Source organism: Pholis gunnellus (genome assembly GCF_910591455.1).
Source record: "Pholis gunnellus genome assembly, chromosome: 4".
Taxonomy (NCBI): domain Eukaryota; kingdom Metazoa; phylum Chordata; class Actinopteri; order Perciformes; family Pholidae; genus Pholis; species Pholis gunnellus.
Genome location: NC_136530.1, coordinates 23,113,649 through 23,124,844, shown reverse-complemented (window position 1 = coordinate 23,124,844; position 11,196 = coordinate 23,113,649). Strand labels below are relative to the sequence as shown.

At 43.1% G+C, this 11,196-nt stretch overlaps 2 protein-coding genes across 2 annotated transcripts; one reads left to right on the top strand and one right to left on the bottom strand.

The window, feature by feature from the left end:
• Nucleotides 1-2,192: 2,192 nt before the first annotated feature.
• Nucleotides 2,193-6,791, top strand: rpl5b (ribosomal protein L5b). Its single transcript, XM_079157469.1, has 8 exons — nt 2,193-2,266; nt 2,756-2,825; nt 2,920-3,035; nt 3,330-3,464; nt 3,623-3,825; nt 5,329-5,506; nt 6,287-6,375; nt 6,632-6,791. Exons 1-8 carry the CDS (start codon nt 2,264-2,266, stop codon nt 6,729-6,731), a joined length of 894 nt encoding a protein of 297 aa, XP_079013595.1. The 5' UTR covers nt 2,193-2,263; the 3' UTR covers nt 6,732-6,791.
• A 543-nt stretch (nt 6,792-7,334) lies between these two features.
• dipk1ab (divergent protein kinase domain 1Ab) lies at nt 7,335-10,039 on the bottom strand (the record flags this gene model as incomplete). The annotated part of the gene is made up of 4 exons (XM_079158244.1): nt 9,911-10,039; nt 9,671-9,778; nt 9,403-9,579; nt 7,335-8,147 (listed from the first exon to the last, which is right to left on the bottom strand). Exons 1-4 carry the CDS (start codon nt 10,022-10,024, stop codon nt 7,335-7,337), a joined length of 1,212 nt encoding a protein of 403 aa, XP_079014370.1. The 5' UTR covers nt 10,025-10,039.
• Nucleotides 10,040-11,196: the final 1,157 nt, after the last annotated feature.

Genomic DNA, 11,196 nt, shown 5'->3' with positions numbered 1-11,196 from the left:
ACTGGAGGTTCGAACAACGTTGCTTCAGTAGTCATTCAATTAAGGTATGTTGTCTTCGTTGAATCAGAAAATAACCATTCATAAAAAATAAAAAACTCTGTCCTTACTCAGTGGTTAGTCCTTACTAAAACCATAAACCTAAATTAGGATAAAATGAATTATAAACTGACGAGGAGCTCTTTCTCTTTGTTTGATAGTCTCACACAGCTGGCTTTCACTGAGCAATGGCTGTCAATAGAAACTCATGTGGTAGCCAATCCCATCTCTGGTGAAAATATAAGTAAGCTCCACTCACATACCGAACAGTCCTGCAGCCCACTTTTCAGGTTTTACATGGGAGCAGTGACGCATGTCTTTTGTCGGTTGTTGGACACTCCTCTGCTCATTGACGAAGCTGAAAAGCAGCTGACGCTGTAGGTTAGACTTGACAACACCATGGAGACTGTAGGCCACGGAATCTGATACACCGTCACAACAATCACATCTCAGCCTGTCAGGCATAAATAATTTGATGGCTATGAACACGGGGTGGAATAGTGATTCACTAAGCCCCTAAAAGGATTCAAATGGAATGAAAATAAATGGTGAAAAATATTAGATTTGTGTTGGGTGAGTTAGCAAAGGTCAAAATCATTACGTGGCATTAGATGTTTAATTTACTTATTACTCAGTTGACTGTGCTGTTATTGTTTGCAGTCACACCCTTCTCCCCAGATGCTCTCTACTGATGCACTTTTTAATCCTCACAGACTAATGTCCAAATACATGCTGGATTTCTGCTACTGTAATGGGTACTAATACCTGACTCAGCATGGTGATGTGCATGCCTAACTCAAGAAAGATTTATAGTTCAGCTTTAATTTCCACAGTTGTGTGCAAGATTTATAGTTTTCTTGACTTCAAATATTGACTTCAGTGGCTGAACGGATTTTAACCATTCAATACCTGAGTTGCAGAATTAATCTGCAACTCAGGTATTGACACATCAAATGTTTTTTCCATTTCAAACTAAGGGGCTGATCTAAGAGATACCTAAGTCTATGTATTTATAATCAATACCAGAGTGTGCATTTTCGGCAGAAAGTGTCTTGGACAGACGAGCAATAGGAGCGTTACTCTTTGTTTGAAAGAAAACAAAAGAAGGAACGGCAAAACGAGTGAAGGACACACCAACATTGGGATTGGGTGATATACATATGCATATTGTTACAGCATAAATGTGTCAACCGTTAAAGATTTTGCCATTTATACCATGGTACCCCTTTAACATCTCTGTGCGTATCCAGCTAATTGTAGAACATATTGCAAATCAAGGACCAGGATTGATTCATGGCTAAATTTAATTTTTAAGGAAATGTACAATATCATGATATACTGTTTATTGATATTACAAAACAATACAACTGCATATAGGCCTACCATGATGGAGCATTGTATCCATATCACATTGTCAACCAATTGTATTGTTCTATAACATGACACTGAATTATAGAGAACACAAAATAACAAGGACTCACACTGTTCTCACAACTAAAAACACTTGAATGCCACACATATTGTGTACCTCCCATGTTATAAGTGCATGTATATATAATTTATGCACACAATAGGCGAAGAATCATGTTAAAAAATTGTGTCCATTTTAGTTTTTGCCAACGTTGTGTGAGGTATTGCGGTAATATGAGGTCTGGACAGCAGACTCTTCGCTTTTTAATACAAAACTGAGCCCACTATAACCCCATACACATCTTAAATGCATGCAGGTTACAAAATGGTAGTGAGCAGTTCAATGTTTGACTGAAGTTATGAATGATGTGGTTGAAAACTCCCCTCAATCTGTCCCCATTCTTTCTATATGAAAAAGTTGAATATTTTAAAACAATATGAAGGAATTGAATAGCCACGATGTCCTAAATGAGCTGAACATGTTGTCGTTTTGATAAAATAGGTTGTTATAAGAAGAACTTGGCTTGAAAATGGTAATATGACCAAAAAAAGAGACACTGTGGCCAGATTTGAATCACAGTTGGGCTTTAGTTCCGGTTAATGGACGATAGAAGAGTGCTGTTTGGTAAATGGCCACCCCAGCTCGATAGGGGGCAGAGTGGCAAAACCTCTGCAGCATGGCGCCTCTGCGGCTCATCCTGTGACACGGTATTTACAGAGCATGCGCACGGCGTTTCTTCCTTTTCCCAGTGCAGCGGAGTCAAGCCCCAATCTGTGGCTCCGGGCTCCTTCATAAGGAGACAAAAATACTGCAAAAATGGTTTGTAATTCGTCCCAATACGTGTCTACATGTGTGCCTAAGACATACATCGAGCGCTGTGTGGTGTCAGACATTTAAAAACATGCTGCTGGTGTTCAGATGAAGATAGATTGAGTCCTGCTAATGCTTACCCCCGGTCTGCTTAAACGTGGCCTAATGGCTACCCTCACAAACTCAATGCTTCCTTTTTCCTGTGGAATATTTTTGCTGTGATATTTTCCTTCGTGTGTGACTAGTGGGTCCTTTCATTCACATCCCCCCAATTTCCTTGTCCTACACTTCACTATTAGCTCGTTTGCTGCTAGCGAACACTGCGTAGCGGTTGTGCTAACTCCTCGTTCATTTGCACTGGTCGAGCTGGCTAATGTTAGCTTGCTCTACCGGTGACAGTGACAGCCGAACCACTGTGGACAAAGTACACTGACGTGAAGCTGGCTTCTGTTTCTGTATGTTATCCCTGATGCTAAGTTGATGCGTGTCCTCTTGCAGGGTTTTGTTAAAGTGGTGAAGAACAAGTCCTACTTCAAGAGGTACCAGGTGAAATTCAGGAGGAGGAGAGGTAAGACCCCCTGTGACAGTCATGCCACAACTTAGTGACATTTCGAAAGTAAGCGTAGACTCATTTTTAAATGCTTTTTGTGTGTTTCTTCCAGAGGGAAAGACTGACTTCTTTGCCCGTAAGCGCCTGGTCGTACAAGATAAGAACAAGTACAACACACCCAAGTATCGGATGATCGTCCGTTTCTCCAACAGGGACATCTGTTGCCAGGTGAGCGCTGCTGAGATTACACAGCTTTTACCTGTTGACGTCTTTGAATTGACTGCATGTTTATGTGGCTGCAGTACGCCAACAGAGAATCAGACGAAAGAAATTGTAAATAGTAGTTTCTGAGTTAACTTAAACATAGTCAAATTAAACATGGTCAAATCACGATGTGGAGTTTTTCTCCAATAGTTTCTGATCACACGGTTGAACGCTGCATCCTTCAGTAGTGAAGGCTGTTGCGGTCCAGATCAACATATGCGTGTGCTTTTAAGTTGATTGCTTGTGATTGCGTTACAGATCGCCTATGCCAAGATCGAGGGCGACATGATCGTGTGTGCGGCTTACTCACACGAGCTGCCAAAGTATGGGGTCACCGTGGGCTTGACGAACTACGCAGCAGCCTACAGCACTGGTCTGCTGCTGGCCCGTAGAGTACGTACAGACATCCGTTTACATACTTGGTCCCCCACTATCATAATGACCCTTAACTTAAGTGCATTTTCATGGTGAATGGCCTGTTATGTTCTAATCTAGGTTAACCTGAATGAGAGAAATTCTGCTGTACCGGGTGACTCTTTTTCCGCCCTCAGCTGCTGAACAAGTTTGGCCTGGATAAGGTGTATGAGGGCCAGGTGGAGGTGACTGGCGATGAGTTCAACGTAGAGAGCGTCGACGGTCAGCCGGGTGCGTTCACCTGCTACCTGGATGCCGGGCTTGCCAGAACCACCACAGGCAACAAGGTGTTTGGTGCTCTGAAGGGGGCTGTGGATGGAGGTCTGTCCATCCCACACAGGTAACCTGTCGCAGTACAGAGTTGATCCTGTTCTCTATGTGAGAGAAATGAGGTTTCATTCCTAAATAGGATTTGGTCGAAAATATTTTTATTTTTATTTTTTGAACACGACACCTTGAATGCAATGTGTGTCGGTCAGACTGGTGGAAACACTTATAATTTATAGCGTTTGCGTCTTGTATTATAGAAATATTCAATGTTGCTTCTTGGTGCTTTGTTCTCGTTAAGATTTTATTCATGGAAGATTTTACAGTAGGAAAAACACCGGTGGGAAAAAAAATCACGTTAATGATGATTCAATTTGGGACACTTTAATTATCCAGAGTCCTCGTTAATGTTATCAGTCGCACCTCTGATTTTCAAACTATTGAGTCAAAATCTTTGACAAAAGCCTTTTAATGCAGGCCGTCTTTTGACAAGCTTTTCTTTTTGAATGGTTTTATTATATTGTTTTATTCTTAAGTTGAAGTGCACAGACGGCCTGTCACATAAAATGAACTTGTGGTAGTGGCATAGTCAGTGAGGTTTGATATTAAAATTGTAGTGCAGTGAAGGAACGGTTCAGTTGGTATTACCTCATCTGTCGTGGTGATGTGGATGTAATTCAAGGCATGTTTCTGTGACGGATATTGAGCTATGGTTGGTTTAATCGAGGCTTTGTTTCTTTTTAAATGCATGAAATATCTAAATCGAGGCTTTCAGAAAATCACAGTGAACGCTTGAAGAGGGTTTGAGTAGGAAGGAGGTTGCATAAAGGGATCAGCGTATGTTGAATGAAGGTTCCTTTCTGCGTGAAGAGGCGCGTGCCCCCCCCCCCCTCTCATCCTGTCAGATGTCTTCCAGAGGTTGCAATTAGGACTCTGAGTTTACATGTTGGCTTCATCTGTACACTTGTACAATGAATGAAATATCTGGTGTTGCACTTAAACTCATTTTGCATGCACACAGCCTGAGTTATGGCCGACACGGCATCTGATTTGTGTTGCCCGTAATTCAGAGAAGATGATTCAAAGACACAATTTATGGTGGAAAAACTGCAAGGACTTAGTACTAAAACATGCATTCAGTTAGCTGTGAAATTGAATGCTAGTTGTCCGGTTACAAATGGATCCGTATGGCAGGTTCTGCCACTGTGCATTAATGAGCAACCCGTAGCTGACTACACTGTGCATGTATAGGGTCAGTGTGGTGAATCTGCCTCGCCACATGTGGGGGTGGTCCAGCTCGTCTGACTATTGAGTTTAAATTTAGTTTGAACAGTTTGCTTGAATGCAGAAGACACGATGAGGTGTTGTCATTATGAAGCCGGTGTAGATGCCCCGTACAGAATGTAATGCCATTTGGATAACACGCAGGAGTTGTGCGCACCATGATGCAGTGCTGTGCTCATTGTGCCTTGATATAAAGTCACACGGTTCTGCTTGACTATTTTGAATATTGTCTATTAAATACTTACTGAACCTCCTGGGATTGACATTTTTTATTTATTTATTCCCCCCCCAGCACCAAGCGCTTCCCTGGCTACGATCCAGAGAGCAAGGAGTTCAACGCTGAGGTTCACCGCAAGCACATCATGGGCATCAACGTGTCCGAGTACATGAGCTATCTGATGGAGGAGGACGAGGACGCTTACAAGAAGCAGTTCTCCCGCTTCATCAAGAACGGAGTCGCCCCCGATTCGGTAAGTCGTCTTTACGCAGCGTGAAACTGTGCTCACTGTATTGCATCTGGATGGGAGATGTGTGAACCAATCAACTTGTGGTGGAAGAGCTTCTATCTATCAACTGATCTCATTAGTGGCAGATTTCACACACGGCTGTTAGTGATTCATCAGGAGAAAGATCTGGAGTCATGGCACAGTGATCGCAGCCTTTCCCTCAGGAAAAATTCATAATCACCCAACAATTAATCTGGTTTTGGTCCAGTTGGTGCTTGTAATAGATGACACAGCTTGCACTGTTAAAAATAAACAAGTGTTGGATGTTAAAACAAAACCGCTTACATTCAGCCATAGCCCCTGTGTAATTGGGCAGTGGCTCCATTTGTCCCAGTAGTTCATGTTTATTATCATGAGCATCATAATCCTATTGACGGAGCTTCATCTAAAAACATTCATTCTCAAATCTTTCCAGTCGAAGGGTTTCATGTTTTTGTGACTCTTGGGCCGTAAATAACACCACCTGGTGGCACGAGAGAGAAGCCAGATTTAACGATTGTCTCTGTAGAAAATGCTCTGTTCAAGATTTAGAAACGGCATCTTTAGACTGCTTGTTAAATCTTGGTAATTGGAAATGACTAAACGGTAAGAACACAGAAAGAGCAAACAAGTTTGAAGCTGCATAAGAAATGTCGAGTAAATCTTAGTTTAAATTTCTTGGATATGAAACTTCAAATATTTGGATCTTGAGTGAAGAATGAATTGCACCCATAATTCTGATGACTCGTCTTATCTTTCTTTCAGATTGAGGGAATGTACAAAAAGGCTCATGCTGATATTCGTGAAAATCCAGTCCACGAAAAGAAGCCTGCCAAAGAAGTCAAGCAGAAGAGGTGAGACATGCTGATGTGTTAAATATTTGTTTAGGCTTGTTCTAAGGTCTCAAACCAGATTGATTAAAAGTTGGGAGTAAAGTATTCAGTCTGAGCTCTTCAATACGGCAACTCAGCCACATGGCCGTAGTACATAGCACAGCTTGGTATGCAAGTTAAGCCTATTTGGACACCAGGAATGTACAATAAGACGTGCAACGATTAAATACCAAAAAAACTGCCAATGCTAATTGTGCTTCTTTGGTGTGTGACCAAGGTGGAACCGTGCCAAGCTCTCTCTGGCCCAGAGGAAAGACCGCGTCGCCCAGAAGAAGGCCAGCTTCCTCCGGGCGCAGGAACAGGAGGACGCAGACTGAGGCGTCGGTCTGCTCCGTTCCTCATGTGGAAATTTGTTCTAATAAATCTATCGAAAAGGAGTCACGTCCTCTTGTGTAGTTTTTCATGTATTGTATTGTCATTTATTAGCAGTGTCGGGTTTCTTGGGCCCCTTTTTTTTATAGGAAAGTTTTGTAATTTAACCACTTGACGGCATCGTGGCTTGTATGAAAAAAAAGTCATGAAATCATTTCTGCAAACTGTGTTCTAGACAGAAGTTGTCTTTTGAGTGAGTTGAACCAAAGGGTAAATCAAAAAGTCAAGGGCTCGTACTACTACACGGTGCACTGCAGAGGCTCACTATTCAGGCTTTTGAGTCACATTTATTGATGTCATTGTCACAGTTTCAGAGAAATTGCACTTGCTCATTTTGCTCCACTTTATTAAAGTTAACTTAAGATATAATATGAAAGGGGACATTCATTGACAACTGCTTCAGGATAAAATGTCAGTTACACGTCAAGATGAATAAATACGGGGAATTATGTACTTCTGTCTCCACAGTGGGGAAAACAGTCCAATATTTAATTTCAAAACTGAAGGGAAGGAATCAGTCTTTGTGCCCCCGAACGCTTGCCTATTTATTAGGAGTCTTTCGTGTGAGAGATTTTCTTCCATAGTAAGCTCTTGAGATTGTTCAGAATCAGCGAGTGCTCAATTTCCATCTGTTCAGCCGAACCTTTCAGTGCGATGCAAGCGTACAGCTGCTTCTCGAGCTCCTCCCTGACATCGGACGGGGCGCCTCTCAGGATGTAGTCCTTGAGCGCCTCGCAGGCTTTGGCCAAGTTGGGCCTGGTGACCTCGGGTGTGCAGCGGTGCTTGGTGAGGTCGCAGGAAGTGAGGCAGTCCGCCCCGTAGAGGCAATCCTCGTCCGCGTCGCAGCGCTGCTGCCTGATGTCTTCTTGGAAGATGGCTTCGGGAACGATGTACCGCGCGTCCATCACCTTCAGGTCGTGCCGGTCGTTGTAGCCGAAGCTGGTGGCGCTCACGTCGCACATGAGGAAGCTGCCGAAAGTGCCGTGGAACACGTCCTCGACCAGTTCCAGCAGTCCGATGGAGATCTTGGCCTTGTGTGGCCAGGAGGGGGTGAACCACTGGTCCATGCTGCGGCGCACACCCGCAGGAATCCACACCTCGATGATCCAGGGAAGGCTGATGCCGTACAGCGGGGAATGTGGCACCTTCTCCATCACGTACAAGTCTCCACAGAAGCCCAGTAACTTGGGCGTGTGCTCTCTGTCTTGCAGGACTAATGCCAACAGGAATTCATTGAGCTGCAGCAGAGCCCACGTGGAGCGAGCCTCGGGCAGCGAGATGTGGCCGTCTTTGTTGGCATCCGTTATAGACAATACTTGGGTCGCCAGGTCAGCAATGTTGGCCTGATCCCCCACTTTAGCCTGTAAGAGGAAAGGAAAAAGCTTTAAGACAAACCAGAGCTTTTTAAGTGGGACTCTATTCTATTTGATCTTGTGTTTGAAGCTACAGTTGGTGACCTATGAAATATATTTGTATTATATTTGCTCAGACGGTCACTTTGTCCTGACAGTACATGAGACCGATAATCTGTGACAAAAGCAGGTTCCTCTGCCTTCTTTTAATGCTCCTAATGGCTTTTTAATGATTCTACCACGCCTGCAAAGAAAACAACCAATCAGAGCCGAGGAGTCTCCAACGCAGCCGTCAATCACTGGTCATATACGCAGCGCTGTTCAATAATTATATCACTATTCTGTTACTGTATTGTCTGTCTCTCGCCTCAAATGTTTTCAAAAACATATTTTAGTTTACTGTTCAGCTGTTGTACACAATAGTACTGAGTGAGTCCTATAACACTGAAATAAGGATTGAGCAAAGCAAATTTGTCTTTTGAATATTTATTCCCTGTGCAGAGAAGACTCAATCATCACACAGAGTGTCTGTGTTGTCTGTGGGATGGAGAGAGTGACCTGTGTGCAGTTTGAGCATCAAGAAAGAAGGGCGATGGTGTGTTTCTACTCTACACATTTTACAATAGTACCTGCAATAAAACATTTACGATGGATCCTAATCTGTACATCCTGTGGTTTACTACCTCTAAAGTAAACATTCTGTGATTACTGTCTGCACTCCCTGCATCAAAGATCTACGACTGATCTCATCTAAACATTCCACAAACGCTCCCTTTCGGATCCTTCCTTGAGAAGGTTACAGCAGACATCCCATATAGGTTTGTCAAACATTGAATAAAGCAAAGAAGAAAAATCACAGTAGAACATAAAGCACAATGACATTCTCTATCACAAGAGAGATTGTGACCCGGCCGCCATGTTGAAAATGACTAGAGCAAACGTACTCATTTTACAGCTGACAAATACACTAAAATATGTTTCTGATAACATTTGAGGCGGGAAAAAGTCAATACAGTTTCAGAATCTTGATTTGTATCTGATCATAGCTGTGTGGTTTCACAGTGTGATCGGAGTTCAAGAGCTTCACGAGCAGTGATTGGCTGCTGCGTTAGAGACTCCTCGGCTCTGATTTGTCATTAGGAGCGCTAAAGAGGGGGAGAAACCTGATTTTCTTTTTGTCAGGATGTAGTGACAATTTGAGCAAATATGACAAAGTTGTTTGGATTAACGTTACCAGCTGCAGCTTTAACGAGGGCTTCCTGACCTTTAGGTGGTTGAGGATCATCTCTCTGAACTTTTCCACAGAGGTCCCCTTGGTGGGCTTGTTGAAGGCCGAAGTCTCCTTCCTCGGCTCCATCTCACTTCCCAAATCGTAACGAGGAGCCTCCTCCATCTGGCACTTAATGACACCCTCCAGGTCTCCCCAGCTCCCAGAGTACACCTAAAATAAACAGGGTAGGGCTTTAAGGTGCAGCTGGATTCACTACAAGCAGACTGGAAAGGAGTATTTTATAAGAAATAAGAAGACCGACCTGGCTTTTGGGCTTGGCAGTGAAGCACTTCCCCAGGTAAAGTGTGTCTTTCTCACAAAGGCTGCTGCAGGCCGAGCCGTCAATGACTCCTTTCCTGTATTTATCACACTGAAAAATACAATGGAAGTGTTGGTAAGCTGCATAAAGGGAACTGGGGGGAAAAAAAACAATACTATCAAGCGGCAAGAATATAGGACATACAGTATGTAGAACAAGGTGTAGATGGGTCGGCATACTCACTATTGCATTTTTACAGTCGTGCCCACGACACAGCTCTGTGTAGGACGAGTACTCGACATACACTATCCAGCTCCCCACAAACACGGCCAGCCAGGAAAAGAACAGGTACTTCATATGCAGGTAGGACAATTTGGCCTGTTGGAAACAGATTTCAAAAGGTTTCTATCACTCTATTAGATCATATATTAAGGTTTGGCGGTATATCAGTGTTCTAAATGAAATACTGCGTCCGACTATGCCCATACAAATGATAAATGATTGGCAGTGTGGATGTTTCAGTGCATTAAACTGGCCGGGGGGTGATCTGAGGCCAGACGGATGAATGGATTTTTCAGATGAGAAACATCAAAATGGAGATTAATGAGGGGATGAGAGTCGTGCTTGTTGTTAACGGCCCGGTTCATCAGTCCCTTCTTTCATGGGCAGAACTCACAGTGAGTAGACAATACCCACCTCAACAGTTCACCCTGCTGCCGTCTGGCAAGCAATACAGAAGAATCCCCTTCTTCTTCTCTTCTCAGGCTGTAAGACTTCTCAACTCATTCGTCCTTCACCATAATTGTTTTGTTTTTGTGTAGCATAAAGGGACTGCAACTTGCATTTCCTGTGCAACCCCCGTGGAGCACTTTGGCTAACATCTTAGGATCACTATTGATGAAATGGAACATATGTGCTCAGCATGTCTTCTGTCAACCTAACCCTAAAAATATCAAATCTTTTACAGATTACAATACACGAGCCAATATAGCAATCTTTTAATTGATGTTTACAGTAAAGTAATTTGGTCTATGAGTGGGAACAGGCCAGTTAGTGGAATACAAATGAGCTCCCTGGTGAGTTGTGTCACTGAGTACATCATTAGTGCATTTGCCTCTAAATAGGTGCTCAGTAATTAACAGTAAATGGTGTTTGCGGTCTGGCACAGCAACAGTGGAACATTTAGAGCGACTCCAGCCTCATTACCTTGTCTTGATTTTCTTTCTAATTCCCCTGCTGATGAATACAGTCTGCTTAGATCAATAATGGCAGTCTTCCAATTGGAGAACAGGAGTTTTTAACAGTACTTCCATTATGGATTCTTGCACTTGACAGTGATGAACACCCCCTGCTTTTACTGTCTGCTCCTTTCAGTTCCAATTTTCTTTATTGGGATAGGCATCTCTAGCCCCCCCTCCCCCCTCCCTCCCTCTTTCTGACAACTTTACAGTTAAATGTAAAATAGCTCATTGGTCACTCTTTTCCTATGCACTCAAACTAATAAAAACAGCACACTTAGAAGCACAAGA